The sequence below is a fragment of the Austrofundulus limnaeus genome, unplaced genomic scaffold (assembly GCF_001266775.1).
Source record: "Austrofundulus limnaeus strain Quisiro unplaced genomic scaffold, Austrofundulus_limnaeus-1.0 Scaffold96, whole genome shotgun sequence".
Taxonomy (NCBI): domain Eukaryota; kingdom Metazoa; phylum Chordata; class Actinopteri; order Cyprinodontiformes; family Rivulidae; genus Austrofundulus; species Austrofundulus limnaeus.
In genome coordinates, this window is record NW_013952498.1 from 639397 (window position 1) to 659299 (window position 19903).

General features: G+C 39.0%; 1 protein-coding gene across 1 annotated transcript in view; it reads left to right on the forward strand.

The window, feature by feature from the left end:
- top3a (DNA topoisomerase III alpha) overlaps window positions 1-18102 on the forward strand; it is a 24528-nt gene extending 6426 nt beyond the window's left edge. Inside the window, 11 exon segments of the mRNA XM_014012883.1 lie at window positions 3324-3398; window positions 3549-3631; window positions 4294-4504; window positions 4668-4853; window positions 4962-5091; window positions 5806-5919; window positions 7106-7271; window positions 7373-7519; window positions 7781-7903; window positions 10202-10887; window positions 17560-18102. Of these exon segments, the coding sequence (XP_013868337.1) occupies window positions 3324-3398; window positions 3549-3631; window positions 4294-4504; window positions 4668-4853; window positions 4962-5091; window positions 5806-5919; window positions 7106-7271; window positions 7373-7519; window positions 7781-7903; window positions 10202-10887; window positions 17560-17720 (2082 nt within the window). The 3' untranslated portion in view covers window positions 17721-18102.
- Window positions 18103-19903: the final 1801 nt, after the last annotated feature.

Here is a 19903-nt window from a genome sequence, read left to right on the forward strand (position 1 = left end):
TATTTATACATTCCACTCAATTAGTATGTGATTTATTTATTTTCTATCATAATTTTTATATCGTGATATATATCGTTACCACCACCCATCATAAAGTATATGGTGATATGATTTTTTTGCCATATGGCACATTCCTAATACTAATCAGTGTGGCAATACTGTCATATTACTTTGACTATACTAACTGAAAGTGTAAACATCTCTTTCATTTTCTGTTTTCACTAAATTTAATCTCTTGTTTTACTTATGCTCAGGTATGTTAGTCATCCAGGACATGGCAGTTTAAATATATGTATACAGTATTTACTGTATATTTTCTGACTTACTTTTAATACAAACCCAAGTCTAAACATTCAGGTAATGTTTCATGATTCAATTTCCTACATCAGGACATTTAGCATATTACTAGGATTGATATTTAAGTAACTACAAGTACATATGAACAACAGCACATCAAAGAAGAAAAACCTCAGCATTGATTRAGGGTTGGGCAAAATCATGTTGTGTGCAATCAATCATAAAGAAAAACTGTCAATAATTAAMATTTGCTGTTTTGCAATTACTGCAGTTAGTGCCATGTGATGAGGTATTTTTGTGTATGACATACTATCACTATCAGGCGCACACTTAACCCTACAAACTTATTTAATCACTTGAAACACCAACGTAAACCGGAGTACGAGTAGAGCCAGAGAAGTTAGAACAAGGCCATAATGTCAGCCACGTGCAAGAGATATTGTCATCTATTAATCATCATATTAATCATTATCGGCTAAATGACACAATTAATCTTGATCATTTRCTTTACCCAACCCTACATATACGTATTATAAATAAGTGACTTTTGTTGCACAAAAGTTTGGGAAGCATTACAAAAATATTTCCAAACTTTTCAAAGTTCAACATTTTAGAGTTAAAGAAAGTAGGGATGGGCGATACGGACTAAAAAATTTATCACAATAATTTCTAGGTTTGATCACGGTAACATAATCTGTCACTACATTCTGCCTTGAGATCCCTAAAATAATACTAGATGCCACTAAACTACATTAATTAAGTTCAAGTAGTACACCTGTGTTGCAAAACTGACACCCCTCAAACAAGTCTGAAACATGAGAACAAATTTGATATTTATTTAAATGGTGTAAACAGCAAATAAATAAATAAATAAATAAATGTGCAAGAATGCAGAAATAAGGCTAGCAAGAACATCTGTATATGCTTTACACCTTTAGATTTTTGGTCAAAAGGACCAGCATATTTACTGTATATGCAGCAGGATTTTATTGTTTTTATGGCGATATGACAAATTATTACCACAGTGAATTTCTTTCACGGTATATCGCACAAAATAACATATCGCCCATCCCTAAAAGAAAGATTATTAACAGACTGAAAACCTCTAAGACATAAGTGGGCCTCCCAGCAAGGCAGTAACTGGAAGGAAAAGGAAAACTATCTGACATTTTGACAAATAAGAACAAAAGGAAATGTTTCATAACGTTGTCATTTACAGCAACACTTTTCTTTCRAAACCCTGCTGTGGATCTTTCTTTCTAGTTAAGTAATGTGTGTGTTTTTAATCATTTTTTGTTTAGGATCATTTTGTTTGAGGATCATCCCTGACCACTGCAGCATTGTGTCATTGGTGGCGGCACATTGAAAGCCTCGGAGCGTAATTGTGGCTGAAACAGAAAATAACGTTATAAGCAATGAGTCAACCTCACGTCATCCGTGAGTCAGTCTGTCCAACTTAAAATACAATACATTTAAAAAGAAAATACTCAGGTTGCCTCAGTCAGAATCCAGGCGTCCGACTAATTGAAATGCTGTGGTGAGACCTTAAGAGTGACGTTTTGAAACAAGTACCTGTAAACCCAAAATGAGTTGAAGCAATGTAGTGAGAAAAGTGAGTCAAGATTTCCTGAAAGGTTGTTGGCAACTGATGCTCTCAAACTGAAGATTACTTCCAGTTATTGGCTGCTAAAGGTGGTTTTACAGGTGTGTGGTTTTTACCACTATTATACAGGAATTAATTTAAACATACTGATGATTCTTAATTTGTAACGTTAATTTTAAGTCTCATAATGCCAGGATGTGGCCGACAACAAAACTAGTTTATCAAGTCYTTTGTTTTGATTTGTTTTATAGTTTGAGTGATGTTGCTGCGTTTTAACCTTCTGTTTGTTGAGCCGGCTTTGAGGCTTAAATGATTTCTTTTCGACGATGACGTAAAACAGGTGTCACCTGAATCCACGGGTGTAATAAAAAACTCTTATTGTTTTCAGGRGGAGCTGATGAGGCCTGTAATTATCACTTCATGTTCACAGTTTCCCACAGAGCGAGCTGACGGCGTCAGAAGGCAGACTCGAGTCAAAGCTCTCTGATACTATAATAACACCAAGGGTCCATCCCACAGATCCATTCTCTAGTGTATCATAAAGAACAGCTGGTCAGGGTTTGCCACAGTCATCTTATATGTAACTAAAATAKAGGATGTCACTTACAGTCCCCTCAGCTGCACATTCTGTGAATATAAACACTGTGTTGACACTGGAATGTGACTGAAGCTGAGGGTAAACTTTCTGCTGTGAGCGGAGCATCTTCTGGTGACGATGACATGGGATGAGAGCAAACAAAGTTTTATTATCAGCCGACACCAGGAGAACTGGGCGATTACGTCTGGCCTTGTGTCTGCATCTGTGTATTTGGTATTTAGTCTGTTAGCTAAAGTGTCTCAGACTGAATTGAATGAAGCTCAGAAAATAATCGTTGGATCTTCTACACTGATTAGGTTTTGTTTTTAACCAGATTCAAGAGGACCACCACAGTTAATCAGCTACAAATCATTCATTTTTACACGTATTGAGCTAAAAGTTAGTGTAGTAGTTATCCTCAACACATAAGAAAGCCAACAGATTGTGTGAGGTCTRTGTTTTAAARTGTGACATGCAGGCAGGCGATCTGRAATCCTCTAGRTTCATTCATTTAGAGCCATATTGAAACGTGCAAATAATGCTTTTATACAGTGTTTGATGAATCTTTTCTCAGACAATGACTTGAYTGTAAAAAGTGGTCAGCAGCTTTGTGGTTATAAACCTATTTGACAGGAAATGATTGTTTTCCTTCTTATTCATTCATTTATCTGGTGAATCTGAAAATTCTTGACTCGCAGCTCATTAATCTTGTTCCAGCTCTGCGTGTGATGCATCTAACAGCTCCTGAACACCACAGTGAATGTTGAAAAATGTTGTTGACCTGCATGAGTAAAATGATTTAAAAGCCGCATGTGGAAAGATGGATATAATTTTATTCATTTCCAGGATCCCATAGCAACAGTCACCTCAGTAACCAGAAAACCTAAGAGCAAATGGAGACCACTGCCTTTGGACACTGTGGTAAGATGATGAAACCAAACAACTACCCACATAACGCAGACTGCAGAATAAAAAACAAAAACAAACGTCTTTTTCATCTATGGAATGTTTGTTTTTTTTAGCTGAAAAGCAGATTTTATCTTTGTGTCACTACATTTATCTGACCTGCAGGAACTGGAGAAGCTGGCATCTCGGAAGCTCGGAATAAACGCCAAAGAGACCATGAAAATTGCTGAAAAACTTTATACACAAGGGTGGGTGTTCCAGGTTTTTAACAAGCAGCATTTCTGATTTGTGGACTTTTCTACTGAGTCCAAGAGAACCGAGTACTCCACATCGTTTAAATTTCACTTTGTTTTACTGTTTGCTGACAAACTTTAGGCTGTTCAGATTAGGGTTGGACGATATTGGCAAAAAAATTAATCACGATTAATTGTGGTATTTAGCCGATGACGATTAATTTGACGATTAATCCTCTGGAGTCCCTGGACGCCCTTATGTCCTAGTCACATGACCAATTTAGTGGGAAAATTTGCTCTTCAAAAAAATCTGTTCCAAATTGTCAAAATTACAGACTTCGAGCTATACATCAAATTTTTAATTGTGTTGATAGATAAATATATTTCAGAATTTATTTATTTTTATGTTCCTCATGTTTGAAGCGGAGAGGAGCACTGAGTGGACTGACCGGGGAAATCTCCAGTCACTCTGCCTGGTGGCATTAATCGTATTAATCGTCAAGTGCCAAAAAATAATCGATTAATGTTTTTCTGATGATTAATTGCACAKGATACGATTATGCACAACCCTAGTTCAGATCTATGAGGGATTTCTTAACCAGGAGTTTTATATTTCCAGAGATTTTTCCTCTTTGTTTTATTTAATTATTATTATTATTTTTTCCATTTTCGTTTAGCTATATCAGCTATCCCCGCACAGAAACCAACATTTTTCCTGCCACTCTCGCCCTGGCCCCCCTGGTGGAGCAGCAAACCCACAGCCAGGAGTGGGGGACATTTGCCCAGCGGGTGCTGGACCAGCCGGGGGGACCCAACCCACGGCAGGGCAGAAACTCCGACCAAGCCCACCCTCCCATACATCCCACCAAGTTCACCAACGCGCTGCAGGTCGGCTGCTTCGTCTCTTTATTTCTCAGTTTTTTTTTAAATCAGTCTGAACTCGTTTGTTCTGAAGACGTTTTCAATAAAAAGCGTTTCATAAAGAAAAACACAAAAGTGACCAAATGAACAAGTCCTTGTTTGTTTTCACTTCATATTTTCTGTTTTCCAGGGTAACGAAGCACGAGTGTATGACTTCATAGCTCGGCACTTCCTGGCCTGTGTATCCCAGGATGCTTTGGGGCAGGAGACGGTGGTGGACATCGACATCGCTCATGAGAAGTTCTCCGCCTCTGGCCTGATGATTATTGCAAAGAATTATCTGGATGTTTACCCCTARGACAAGTGGAGCGCAAAGGTGTGGATAGAATCATTAAACCATTCTAATCTGAAACTTCCAGCTAAACTTTAGGACCTGTTGCTGCTTGTTTGTAAAAAAAAAACTTMGATTAACATTGTTCTGCAGGTGATCCCGGTGTTTGAACAAGACTCCCAGTTTCAGCCCTCCGCCATTGAGATGGTGGATGGACAGACGAGTCCACCGCAGCTGCTCACTGAAGCTGACCTCATATCCCTGATGGAAAAGCACGGCATTGGTAACGTTTAAACCTCACCGAGGCAGAATCTGTGTCAGTCGGTCTGCCCAATATAGAACAATTACAGTTATTACAATAACAATGTGCACAATGCAACATAACACAGACCTGAAATAAATTATAGTCTGTTATACAGTATTTAAAGTGCTGTGCTCTGAAGAGGAAATACTGACCAATCACATAGACTGCTCTTGATGCCCACAGTGGATTTGATTATAATATATTCTTTATCTCAAGACAAAAAGTGGTCCATAACATATATATAAAAAAGAAAGGAAAATTTAAAAAGTATAAAAGCAGATAAAACAAAACATCACATAAAAGACACAGATAAACAGTTATTCCAGTACTTAAAGAAACCAGAAGTATATCTAAAATCACTGTATGTTGCAGTTGTCAGCACTCTTATTATAAAATTGTTTAATTCATACAGATGATTAAAATGATGAAGAGAGATTTCAGTGCAGCTCTAAAAGTAGTTTATTTCTCTGTGTTGTGAGCATCAAAGATTAGCTGGTGGCTCAAAATTGCAAGAAAATTGGCAACTTTCAATATGTTTTGGTGTGTATTTTTGCTTATTTCCTAGTACTTTCTTCATTAAGGTTCATTTTTGTCATCCTAAATCAAACCTGGCAACAACGTTAAGAAGTCAACGTGGATGTAATTTGATCTGGTTTTACAGTTTGATTGTGTAATTTTGTGTTTGTTGTACAGGCACAGATGCCACACATGCAGAGCACATCGAGACCATCAAGAGCCGAATGTATGTGGGTTTGACTGCAGACCAGAGGTTTCTTCCTGGAGAGCTCGGGATGGGACTAGTGGAGGGTAACACAAACAAACGTCCTGCACAACCTGTTAGCCTTTTGTGGATAACCCTCAGCTGCTACCACACCAAATTTTAACTCTATATCTGTAAAAATGGCTGCGGTAGATATTTTTGTCTTTGCTAGCAGTGATTAACTGCGGTAGTCATCTTGAATTGGGTCGACTTCAAAAGTTAACGACTTGTAGATGTACATAATTTGCATTGTTCATGAAATATTTTGCTAACAGACAGCTGTTTTTGAGTTTGTGTCAGAAGAAGAGCTCCTGCTGTGATAAATAAAATAATTAAAACATTTTAAAAAACATCTGAAATAAAAGCCTTACTTTAAAATTTATTTTAACCGCTAAATTATTTCTGTTTCCAAGTTAAAATAAGTATCGTATCCAAACTTTAACATGATTTTACAAAAAGCTCAGGCATCCACAAAGGCTTCAGCAAATCCAAAGAGCATCACTTCAGTTTTATCCTCTTCAGCTATCCAAATTTATTTTTAAATGTTGTGCTTCAGCTGTAGAAATAAAATCACTTCCTCTGCAATTTTAAAAATAAAGAATACTTGTTATATTTTCTTTTACTAGTATCTCACTGAGCAGAGACTGCAAATTATGTGAGAGCTTTCCATAATGTCAAAATAATCACCAGTTTCTGAATTTCCTCGCTTGAGTTACAAAGGCGATTCACATAAAATTTAAACATGTTCAAATAACCAAAAAAAGAATAAATAAAACATGCATGTTAGATTTCCTTACAGCCCAGGCCTCCTTTGCAAAAGATGAGATTTGCCTGGTCTAATAAAGATAAATAAATACAATAAATGATATTTTCATGCTCAAAAGGCTATTTTTTTCCGCTTGAAATATTCATAAATATCTTGCAGGTGTCTCAGACTCTTCTCAGATTAGTTTCCATACATTTAGAGTGCTAGGGCTGTATTTTTTTATTTATTTATTTTACATTTAGTATTAAAATTCATGTCAAATTTTGCCACAAATTCTGTCAGGAGTAGCAATTTTGTGTATTCAACCAGTCCCTAACAGTCACTTCTCAGTGCTGCCTTCAAGATGGAGCATTTCTAGGAAAGATAATTTTGGTCCGAGATTAGAACCCTGGGGAACACCATGAGAGAGAACTGATACATGAACGTGCTTTATTATGTAGAAATGTGACTCTGACGCATCTGTTTAGGTTACAACTCTATGGGCTACGAGATGTCGAAACCAAACCTTCGCGCTGAGCTGGAGGCCGACCTCAAGCTGGTGTCAGAAGGCAAGAAGGACAAACATAGCGTGCTGCAGCATCACGTTCAGAAATACAAGACCGTCTTCATCGAGTCTGTCAGGAAGGCTAAAAAGTTTGTTGCAGTTTATATCATAGCTTATATTTTATAATGATTAAGTCATTCAGAGTGCTAGAATCTCTGCACCCTGCAGATAACCTCTGTTGTTTCCTCAGGTTAGATGAAGCTCTGGTTCCATATCTGGGTGCACCTCAGGAGATCACTGAAGTCGAACAGCAGGACATGGAGATCCCGCTGCCGGTGAGGAAGTGTCCGAGCTGTGGTCGGGACATGGTGCTGAAAAAGAAGAGGGAGGGAAACAGGTGAGAGGTTGCCTCAGCCTTAAACACAATTAAAACATATTTTATTATGTCTGCCTATAAAGCAAAAACATTTTCATGCTGTAAATTTATGGTTTATACATCAACATGAGTTTAATTCACTTTTTTTGCATGAAAACTCATTCTGAGTTTATTAGTGAAAAGTAATCCATCAGAGTGAACATTTAGTGTCTTTATCTGTTTATTTTCTAATTAAATAAACAATTTTTACTCATCTTACCTGCTCTGTGTCTCCACCTGCAGTAAGTTTCTGACGTGTGTGGGATACCCAGCCTGTAAAACAGCCGTATGGTTTCCTGAAACGGTGCTGGACGTCAGTAGAGATGAAAGTGTTTGTCCCACATGTCAGCCGAGTCCTGTTCACATGTGAGAACTGACTTTGTTTTACTTCTTTTTGTTATTTACAGGACTACTGTGAATTTTCAGCCTCCCAAAACTGACAAAGATATAAATTGTCTCRTATTATTTGGCTAATAATAAACAAACATGCTGTGTCAAATCTTGAGATTCACAGCAAGTATTTCTTTAGTGTTTTCACTTTGTGGCTTTGGGAAGGATACAAAAAAATGTTTGATCTATTTGCCGTCAGTTCAGATGTTGAAAATAATAAAAGGGGAAATCATAAAGGAGTTTTAGGTGTTATTTGTTTATCACACAAACATTTGAGGGGAAGTTTGATGACACAGTTAAAGCCCATTACGTTTCTTCACACAAACGGTCAGGTGGCGTTCCCACAATATGTTGACCTAAAAGGTTTCCAACTTTATTCTACTTTCAAATTAAAGTTAAATAGCCTCATTTATTAATAATAAACCTACTAAACAAAGAATCTTTCAGAACAAAGTTACTTATATACAATGTTGTATAAAGTACCTCAAAGTGATACTTGAGTAAAAGTACAAGTATATAATCATAAAATTACTTTGGTAAAACTTAAAGTCTCCTCTAGAATATTACTTGAGTAATCTTAAAGGATCAGATTTTTTTTGTACTTAAGTATCAAAACTAAAATTTTAACATAAACTATACTTAAGTATTAAAAGTAAACGTATTGAGTAAATGAGCGGTTAGATTTTCCAAAATACATTTATTGGGAGGTGACCTCCAAAAAAAATTATTTCTAAAGTGCAGCTGTGATGGATTGTGTACAAATTCAGTATCAGAATGGTATACTTTTATACTTCTCATCCAACTACAATTAAATTCACTCTATCCTGGATGCACAATATTTTAGGATAGTATTTTTTTAACACTAACAAGCCGAAACAAATTTGGAGAAATGACTTTCTACTTCTTACCTTTTTAAAAAATGTAAGGAGTAAAAAGTACAGATAACTGTGTAAAAATGTAAGAAGTAAGGAGGCTGAAAAATAATTACTCAAGTAAAGTACAGATAACCAAAATTTTGACTTAAGTACAGTAACAAAGTATTTGTACTTGATTGCTTTACAACTCTGCTTATATAATATATAAAGTTTTCTCTCTCCAGTTTGTATTTTTTCTTCCAACTTTTTCTGAGTGAAACAAAAGACAAAACTTTCCAACATTTTCATAAATGGTGTTGGAAATTTAAAAGGGCTACCGTACTTRTTCTTTTAGCCTTTTATTGTCCAGTTAGTTCCTTATTAATAATTTGCACTGAATCATTTTGTTAATCAGTACAAGTGGTGTAATAGTCTGAATCCACTGTAGATTTTATTAGATCTTACACAGGATGTTCTGCTCAGGCAGGCAGTACCTCCACTCATCAACAGATGATATCCACCATCCTTTTCATTGTCACTGCAGAGCGACGGGCCTTCGGCGCATCATGTTTCCCTCTCATCTGCACAAACACCAACGACACCCGGGGCTCCCAGGAACTCGCAGCGGCCTCGCCGGTGCAAAGAAAATCTGTCTAAATTCTTGTGTACACAAGTAGGCGTTAACCCCCTGAGCTCTAGCCTCAGCTCAGTCCAAATATAGGGCACGCTCGCTCAGCAGTGAGCAAAAAGTGCTCCTCACCAGCTCCTGGTTACCACGACAACCAATCTGGTACGGCGCTCAAAGTTGAGCTGCGGTAATTATTCAAAAACAATAACATTTTTTTATCATTATTATCAGATTTCAACTCAGCTCGTTTGCAGGGCTTCAGCAGCAGACATGAGTTGGAGTAAACTGTTTCTGGTTACTATAGCAACGTTGTACATTAAGTTTATTACCTTTTTTCCACCTTTATTTATACAGGAAGCTCATTTAAACACGAGGACTCGTTCTCAAGAAGACCAAACAAATGATGGACAAACACTGTGGACAGAAACAAAAGCGATAAAATGAAGTAAAATCAACATAAAACGCCAAGCAGAGCAGGATAAAACACTACAAACATGAACAAATGTACAGATATTTTTAAATAAAGTCCCTYCAAAGTGTTTAAAATCCCCCAAAGAAATGAAAGTGGACAACTTTAAACCTGGTTCAAGGTGATCAGGGTGAAACAAGCACCTGGAAAATCGTTTGTTCTTAAATATTGTTTTGTACTGTGGATCTTCACTTATATTGCCAGATAATCAATCCTATAATTTCTGTTTATTTATTTACATATATCAATTAATTTCTTTCGAATCCCCTCATCTTTATTGTTTTCCATCTGTCAACTGGTTTTTTGTGTCTCCTTGTTTTCAGGTTGAAGTTGAAGTTTCGTAGAGGCAGCCTTCCTCCCATGATGCCTCTTGAATTTGTTGGCTGCATTGGTGGTTGTGATGAGACGCTCAGAGAGGTGCTGGATCTCAAATACCTCAGGGCAAGAGGAGGAGGAGGAGGGGACCCTCCAGCTTTAAGGCCACCTGGAGCTCCAAGTTCCAATCCCCGCCCCTCACTTCCTCCTGTCTCTTCCTGGACTCCGCAGCCAAGACCTCCACCAGATGGCGGTGGCGTGTGTGTCGAGACCGGCGGTGACGCCATCGTGTGCAATTGCGGTCAGGACGCAACCCTCCTCACCGTGCGCAAAGACGGGCCCAATCAAGGTCGCCAGTTCTACAAGTGCAACTCTGGGAGCTGCAACTTCTTCCTGTGGGCGGACCAGCCGGGGCTGCAGCAGAGCCAAGGGCCCTCGCTGTCAGCGCAGAGGGGCCCCCAGCCTCTGAGGCCATCTGTGGGGTTCAGAAACACGCCCAGTGGTGGCAGAGGGCAAGAGGCGTGCGCGGCGGAACACGTGGGACACACAATGTGCAAATGCAACGAGGCGGCGGTGACGCGCACGGTGCAGAAGGACGGGCCCAACAAGGGCCGCATGTTCCACACCTGTGGGAAACCACGAGATCAGCAGTGTGGCTTCTTCCAGTGGACAGATGAGAACGGATCAACGCAAGGTAAGAGTCCAGGGTTCGCACGGGTCCTTGAAATCCTTGAAAGTTTGTGAATTTGAAAAATGATTTCAAGGCCCTGGAAAATTTGTGAAAATAGCCAAAAATTACACTTGTCCTTGAAAGTCCTTGAATATTTTGGGGGGATTGAAATTCTCTATTCACACAACTGATTTTTAACATACATAAAAAACAAAACAAACAAAAAAAACTTACATTTGTTGCGGTGGATAACTCAGAATTACAGTAAACTGACATGGCTTTCAACAAATAACGTCATAGTTTTAGCCAATCAGAGCAGAGTAGGACGGGTCTTTCTTTCTGAGCCCAGGTGAAGCACCACAGCTCTGTCCTCATCGAGCATCTGGACATGTTCACATCCCCTCCTCCCAAACTGAGCTGCTGAACCTCCCAGGACATAATTACATGTCCATGTATTCTGGACATGAATGTAGGGTAAACATTTAATCCACTTTTCTTTCATTGATTCTGACTCAACAACTTACATGCTGTTCAGTTTTTCATTGAATTTACATGATATTAAATAGGGCTGTGTATTGGCAAGAATTTAGCGATACGATACATATCATGACAGAGGGGTCACGATACGATATATCCCAATATATTGCGATACTGTACGCAAGGCGATATATTGCGATTTTTTGAGAGGGTGTCGGTCTTTTCCGCTCAGATTCAGCTATCGGAGCATGAAGCTAATGTTTACTTACAATGTTAATGCTACCCTTGCTCTCTGGCGCTCAAGAGGTAGAAGATCCAAATGGCTGGCTCACTGCTGCCAACTAGTGGTCAGAGGCTGAACTACAACATAAAAATGAATGGCTGGCAGGAAAGTTGACGTATTAAACCTTAACAAAAAAATCAATACAGTATCAGGAAATGAAATATCGCGCTATTTCAGTGTATCGATATTTTCTTACACCCCTAATATTAAAGCTGTTTATTGGAAACATTCTGTGGTAGCAGGAGGTAATTGTTTGTTGCGCGTGGTTCTTGAATTTGAGGAAATTGGTACTGGAAAGTCCTTGAAATGTCCTTGTATTTGATGTTGACCAAGGTGTGGGAACACTGAGAGTCACACACACATGCTGCCATGCGCTCTGTTTAATTCAACTCTCACTGTTGCTTTTCTAAAGTTTGCTGCCCACAGAGGCACCTGCTTTAGTAATGAGGTAAATATGCTCGGGGATCGCTGATTATTGTAAAAACATGACAAATATTGGTCTAATTTTATATTTATTAATTTCATAAAAGCAACAAAAAGCCAATTATAAAAACTAATTAAATCAATTATTGAATGAAAAGGGTGCAGAAAGAAGAAAAAAATATCTTATAAATCCATCCATTATCTATACCCGTTTGTTCCTTTCAGGGTCACTGGTGCCCATATCCAGCAGTCACAGTGTGAAGGGCGGGGTACACCCTGGACAGGTCACAAGTCCATCACAGGGACACACAAACAAGACAGACAACCATTCACTCTCTCTCTCTCACCTAGAGTCAATTTAGAGTTACCAGTTAACCTAACAGTCATGTTTTTGTTCTGTGGGAGGAAGCCGGAGTACCCGGAGAGAACCCATGCATGCACAGAGAGAACATGTATTGTAAACTCTACCCAGAAAGGTCCCCGGGTTGGGATTTGATCCAGCAACCTTCTTGCTGAGAGGCATCAGCTCTAACAAGTGAGCCACCGTGCCGCCAGTCTTATAAAAAAAAAACTAATTATTTATCCAGTCAGACACTTAATTAGCTTACCTCTAATGTAAACCGTTTAAAAAGCTCCTGTAAAGTTTTCAGTTTACTTGACTTCATTGATTTTATTGTGTACATCAGTCCCACATCATAAAACTAAGTACAGCTGACTCAATTTCCCTCAAGGAATTAATGCTTGTCAAATAAAATTATCTTTTACATAAGATTACTTTAAAATATTGTTTAATTCACATAATATTTATGTGTTACCATTACACACATGGACGCAATTGTTGGCACCCCTTGTTTAATAAAAGAAATGCCCACAATGGTCACAGAAATAACTAGAACCTGACAAAAGTAATAATAAATAAAAATTCTATGAAAATGAACAAATGACATTGCTTTTCAGCCATGCTTCAACAGCATTTTTTAAAATAAAACTCATGAAACAGGACTGGACAGAAATGATGGTACCCTTAATTTAATATTTTGTTGTACAACTTTTTGAGTCAATCACTGCAAACAAAAGATTCCTGTAGCTGTTAGTGAGACTTCTGCAGCTCTCAGCAGGTATTTTGTTCCACTCCTCATGAGCAAACTGATCCAGTTGTCTCAGGTTTGAAGTGTGTCTTTTCCAGACATGTTTCAGCTCCTTCCAAAGATACTCAGTATGATTTGGGTCAGCGCTCATAGAAGTCCACTTCAGTCCAATGTTTTTTTCTTACCCATTCTTTTGTTTTTAACTGTTTTGTGTCATTATCATGTTGCAAGACCCATGACCTGCGACTGAGACCAAGCTCGGTCGTAGACCAAAAGTTCAATTTTTGTCTCATCTGTCCAGAGGACATTCTCCCAGAAATGTTGTGGGTTGTCAACATGTAGTTTGGAAAATTCAAGTCTGGCTTTTTTATGATTTGGTGACGTCCACCTTGGTCATCTCCCATTAAGTCCACTTTGGCTCAAACAATGACAGATGGTGCGATCTGACACTGATGTTCCTTCAGCTTGAAGTTCACCTTTAATCTCTTTAGAAGTTTTTCTGGGCTCTTTTGTTACCATTCGTAGTATGTGTCTCTTTGATTCCTCATCAATTTTCCTCCTGCGGCCACATCCAGGGATGTTGGCTACAGTCCCTTAACTGTAGTCACAGGAACATCAAACTGCTTGAAGATGGTCTTATAACCTTTACCTTTAACATGTTTGTGTATAATTTTCTTTCTAATCTCCTGAGACAACTCTGTCCTTCACTTCCTCTGGTCCATGAGTGTGGTACACACCATGTCACCAACATTACAGTGAGTGTCTGTAGCCCTGTATACACTGACTGATTACAAGATTGTAGACACCTGTGATGATAATTAGTGGGCACACCTCGACTCAACATGACCTTTTGGTCACATTATTTTCAGGGATACCATCATTTCTGTTTCATGAGTTTTAATTTAAAAGAAAAGTAATTGTGTTCCTGCTACACAAGTTATGGCTTTATCTATGACCCAAAAATTATCTTTTACCTACTTCTTCCTTTCAGGGTCACAGGTGCCATGTTCAGCAGTTACTGTGTGCGGGGCGGGGTACACCCTGGACAGGTTGCAAGTCCATCACAGGGACACATAGAGATAAAAGAGACAGACAGTCCCACTCACCAATTAACTTAACATTGTGAGAGGAAACCCAGAACGCACAGAACATGCAAACTCTTCCCGGAAAGGTCCCCAGCCAGGATTAGATCCAGCAACCTTCTCACTGAGCAGCAACAGCTCTACCAACTGCGCCACCGTGCAGCCATTATGYCACTCAATCCTACTTAACTATTTCAAATCAACTTTTAAAAAATTCAGTCCTTGGTTCCTTCCTTGTGTGCAAAAAAAATCAAATAAAAACTGATCTGTATTAACAAAAAAGACAAAGAATGCGAGTGCTGCTGAACCTGAGTGGTCCATTTCACTCCTTAAATTATGTTGAGACTACGTGTAGCACATTCTCTGCTTTTCTGAGGTATCTTGTCATTAAACTTCCCAATAATGTGTTTTGCTTATTTGTGATGAAAAATATAAATTCTTGACATTTCAAACAATCTTGATACACTCACAGAGATTGCGTAAAACATGCAGACAGTGGAGAAGGTCCGTTAAAATGATCATTTTTCTACATGTGAGCTCACTGATAAAGAACACTTATTAGTTTTTACAAATCAATAACGATAAATGAAGGACTCAGGTGCAACAAACAAAAAACCAGTCCAGGCAGGTGTAGATATACAGTGGTTTGCAAAAGTATTCATACCCCTTGAACTTTTCCATATTTTGTCACATTACAACCACAAACATAAATATATTTCACTGGAATTTAATGTGAAAGACCAACACAAAGTGGTATACAATTGTGAAGTGGAAGCAAAATTTTACATGAATCAAAACATTTTTTACAAATAAAAAACTGAAAAGTGCGATGTGCAAAATTATTCAGCCCCCCTGAGTCAATACTTTGTGGAGCCACCTTTTGCTGCAATTACAGCTGCAAGTCTTTTAGGGTATGTCTCCACCAGCTTTGCACATCTAGTGACTGCAATTCTTGCCCATTCCTCCTTGCAAAACAGCTCAAGCTCAGTCAGATTGGATGGAGAGCGTTTGTGAACAGCAGTTTTGAGATCTTGCCACAAATTCTCAATTGGGTTTAGGTCTGGACTTTGACTGGGCCATTCTAACACATGAATATTCTTTTTTTTAAACCACTCCATTGTAGCTTTGGCTTTATGTTTAGGGTCGTTGTCCTGCTGGAAGGTGAACCTCCGCCCCAGTCTCAAATCTTTTGCTGACTCCAACAGGTTTTCTTCCAAGATTGCCCTGTATTTGGCTCCATCCATCTTCCCATCAACTTTGACCAACTTCCCGGTCCCTGCTGAAGAGAAGCACCCCCAGAGCATGATGCTGCCACCACCATATTTGACAGTGAGGATGGTGTTTTCAGAGTGATGTGCAGTGTTCTTTCTCCGCCACACATAGCGTTTTGCATTGTGGCCAAAAAGTTCAATTTTGGTCTCGTCTGACCAAAGCACCTTCTTCCACATGTTTGCTGTGTCCTCAACATGGCTTCTGGCAAACTGCAAACGGGACTTCTTATGGTTTTCTTTTAACAATGGCTTTCTCCTTGCCACTCTTCCATAAAGACCACATTTGTGTAGTGCACGACTAATTGTTGTCCTGTGGACAGTTTCCCCCACCTGAGCTGTGGCTCTCTGCATTTCATCCAGAGTCACCATGGGCCTCTTGGCTGCCTCTCTGATCAGTGATCTCCTTGTTCGGCCTGTAAGTWTAGGTGGACGGCCTTGTCTTGGCAGGTTTACTGTGGTGCCATAGTCTTTCCATTTCCGGATGATGGATTGAACAGTGRTCCGTGAGATGTTCAAAGCTTGGGAAATCTTTTTATAACCTAAGCCTGCTTTAAACTTCTCCAAAACCATATTCCTAACCTGTCTGGTGTGTTCTTTGGACTTCATGATGCTGTTTGCTCCCCAATATTCTCTTAACCAACATCTGAGGCCGTCACGGAGCAGCTGTATTTGTACTGAGATTAGATTACACACAGTTGGACCCTTTTGAGTCATTAGCAGTCATCAGGCAACTTCTGAATGCAATTGGTTGCACTCAGGGAAAAGGGGGCTGAATACTTTTGCACGTCGCACTTTTCAGTTTTTTATTTGTAAAAAATGTTTTGATTCATGTAAAATTTTGCTTCCACTTCACAATTGTATACCACTTTGTGTTGGTCTTTCACATTAAATTCCAGTGAAATATATTTATGTTTGTGGTTGTAATGTGACAAAATATGGAAAAGTTCAAGGGGTATGAATACTTTTGCAAACCACTGTATCAAACACATTCCACCTTTTTAGCTCTTAAATATGTTTTGCTTGTCCTGATGCTGCATAGATATCTTTATATTTTGTTTGGGTCATATTTTTCAACCCATTCAGTTTTCTGTATTCCCTATAGCATTTTTTGATTACATGACAGTATTTGCTGTGGAACTGCTAATAAAAGTAATAGATTTCTGGTTGATCAGTTTTTTGAATCTGTGGTTCTGCAGGTTTGCTGTCTTCATTCTTCTCTGGCTCTGGGTCAGACTCTGGCTCCATCATGTAAGGCTGGATGGACAAGTCTTCTGTTGTTGACACCTTTTAATTAATTTGTAAATAAAAAGTTTCTGCACCACTAGATAATCGTATCTCTGCTATCAAACTACAAAAATGGCCAAATAGGGTGGAGTGGACGCTGTGCAACCTGGTGGGGGGCGGGGTTTGAAGCACCTTGTTTAGATTTAAAGAGACAGTCTCAAAACGAGTTGATCTGAGACACCTTAGAAAAAGAATGAAAGAGGGGGCTTGTGGAGMTACAATAAGGAGGAATTCAGACCAAAGCATTGCAGTTCCACTTTATATAGACCCCACTGAATGATTTAAAGTTGGGAAAAAAAAACATTTAAAAACATMTGTCCACTTTAAATAATCAGTTAATTTATGACAAACAAAGGTGCTGCAATGACAGAAACCTGATTATGAAGACAAACCAGGTGTGATTTAAAGATGAGAAGTAAACCGAACCCAAAGATACAGGAGGAGCCATTCTAACATAAATAAAACCAGAAAATAAGTCACAAAGAAAGGAATAGGATCAAATAAATAAAACAGAAACTTAAAGAAAGTTTAACAATAGACAGCCATCATAAATAATGATGTTTCTGTGCAGTTTCACCATGCCTCATTAACCATGATGGCTCCAACTCCATCACTTCTCAAAATAAGACCATCTTAGTTCAAACCTCTGGTATTTAGGGTTCCGGGAAATTTCCTCAAAGAATGCATGGTTGGACCTTTTTTTAACTGCAGTAGACCTCTGACCTGAAACTGTTGTTTAACCTGCCTTTTTATGTATTTTTATGAAAACCTGTGTTTTCTTGTTTCAGGTGATTCCGGTGGCTTAAACTCTGCAGGAGACAGAGGGAAGAAAGGGAGGAAGACGGCAGCGGACGATCCCGCTAACAGACCTCCTGCCGCTAAGAGGCCACGAGCCTGCAGCATCTGCCACGTCCCGGGACACACCCGAGTCACCTGTCCCCAGCGGTGACCTCGGATCTGCTTTCAAAAGCAGCACCAAGTCCCGACGGTCGGAGCGTCTCCCTGCACGACTGAAAACTTCCAGACAGAGCTTCATTGTTGGGCTGCAGCGCGACATACGCTGGTGACAACAGATGGTGCCACTTTTCTTTCACTTTTCATTCTGTTCTGGCCTCTCAAATCTGTGTTTGAAAAAGGACTGGATGGAGAGAAAGAAAGAAAGACAGACAGACAGACAGACAGACAGACAGACAGACAGACAGACAGACAGACAGACAGATAGACAGACACACACACACTTTAGGAGGACTTTTAACATGTTTTCTGACAACAGACGCACTATTTGAACTGTTTTATTAAAACTTAAATAAAAAAAAAACATGTTTTCTACATTTTTGCAGCCGGAGGAATAAAAAGAAATCTCTYAGCACAGGAAGAGCTGCAGCAACACATCTTGCTCTGAAGTGTTGAACCACTTTTAAAACGTGGAGGTGTTTGTAACAACCTAACATGCAGAGCAGTTAATTGGAACGTTTCTCATCTGGCCTCAGGTTAAATTATATTATTGTTTTTATATTATTAGTCAAGAACAGGCCTAATTGAAGGTGTCATTAGCGAGATTTACCATACAGATTATTTGTTTATATGTAAATGTTGAAGGAAAAAAAACATTTTAAGAAACATAATAGATGCAGAATGATAAGGTATTTTTTTTCTATTTTTATGTTTGAAGAAGTGTTAGATTTTGTTTGTTAAAACAGTAAATAAAACTATTATTTCCCTTCTAGATTTTTTATGATTTTCCAGTTGCTACAGGGGTTCAGAGTTAGGTTTCACTCTGAGTCATTGGTGCTTTTCTTTTTATTTATTTGGTTTCAGTTTTGGTTTCGTGATCATTTTTGGGAGATTTAAGCAGCTTATTGGGAAAGTACTTTAAGTGCCTCAATAACATCACTTACTGAGTCTTCTTTAACACAACCATTATTACTGTAGTGACCACAGCTGGAAGAACCATAGATTCCTGCAGCTGCACCACGACATACACAAACTTCAGTAGAAGCTGTATTTAATGACRTTTTTCTGTAAATGATCAGGGCTTCCCTGTAAAAAACCTTCACTCGTTAGCCTCATTGGAACCAGATGTTTGAAGTCAAAGGAGCGTTGCTCAATATTTGAAGTGGTTTTCTGTGTAAAACTTGTAAGCAATATCTTACGGTAGGTTTTTGAATGCCCTCACTATTCCAGCTGACATGTTTGTGATATTTTGTGTCAAAATAACAGAATGAAAAAGAGCACGAGTGACTGTTGGACATACTTTCTGACTGCCTCGATAAAAGCTCCTCAAAACGATCAGTGTTAAAGCAAAATGCCACCATTGCTGTCTGAGCACCTTTCTGCATGAAAAAAAAAAAACATACAAACTTCTAACCAGTCACATAATACTGTAAAAAATAAGTTCAGCATTAGCCTCGTGTCGACTCTATGTTGTCATGTAACTGACAATGAGAGGATTTTGCAGCTTTGCATGAACTGTGAGCTTTAAGGCCAGTCTGCCAGAGGACATGTAGGATTCCAGTTCATTGAGACTTTGAACTCGTTAGTCCCGATTCAATGTAAATATTCAGGTGATTAACCCATGAGTTTAACGGTAACTGGGAGGGTTGCCGGTTTGATCCCCCGTTCCCTGCGTCTCAGTCGTCGTGTCCAGTGCATGGCAGCCCCACCTCAGGGCAGCTGTGYCCACAATGTGGCTTACCACCACCAGTGTGTGAATGTGTGAATGACTTGTGTGAAGCGGTTTGGGGTTTGATAAAGGCGCTGTATAAGTTCAGGCCCTTTACCAACCGACCAGCTATCTACAACAGGTAAGATATTAGCGCTTCATAACTGACACACGTCAGGTGTCAAAAGTGTGTTTGGGGTTTTTGCTCCTATGTTCCACCTCGGTATCGGAGCAGTTTATTATTCCCAGAAGTGCAGCTTACCTCGGTTCACTGCAGAGTTGAATTTGAGTGCACCATTAAAAAGAAATGTGAGAATAAAAGAAAATAAGGCGGAAAGGTTCTTGGAATGAAGCCGTACGGGAATGCTTTTGTCCTGTTTTCTGTGTGTGTGTGTGTGTGTGTGTGTGTGTGTGTGTGTGTGTGTGTGTGTGTGTGTGTGTGTGTGTGTGTGTGTGTGTGTGTGTGTGTG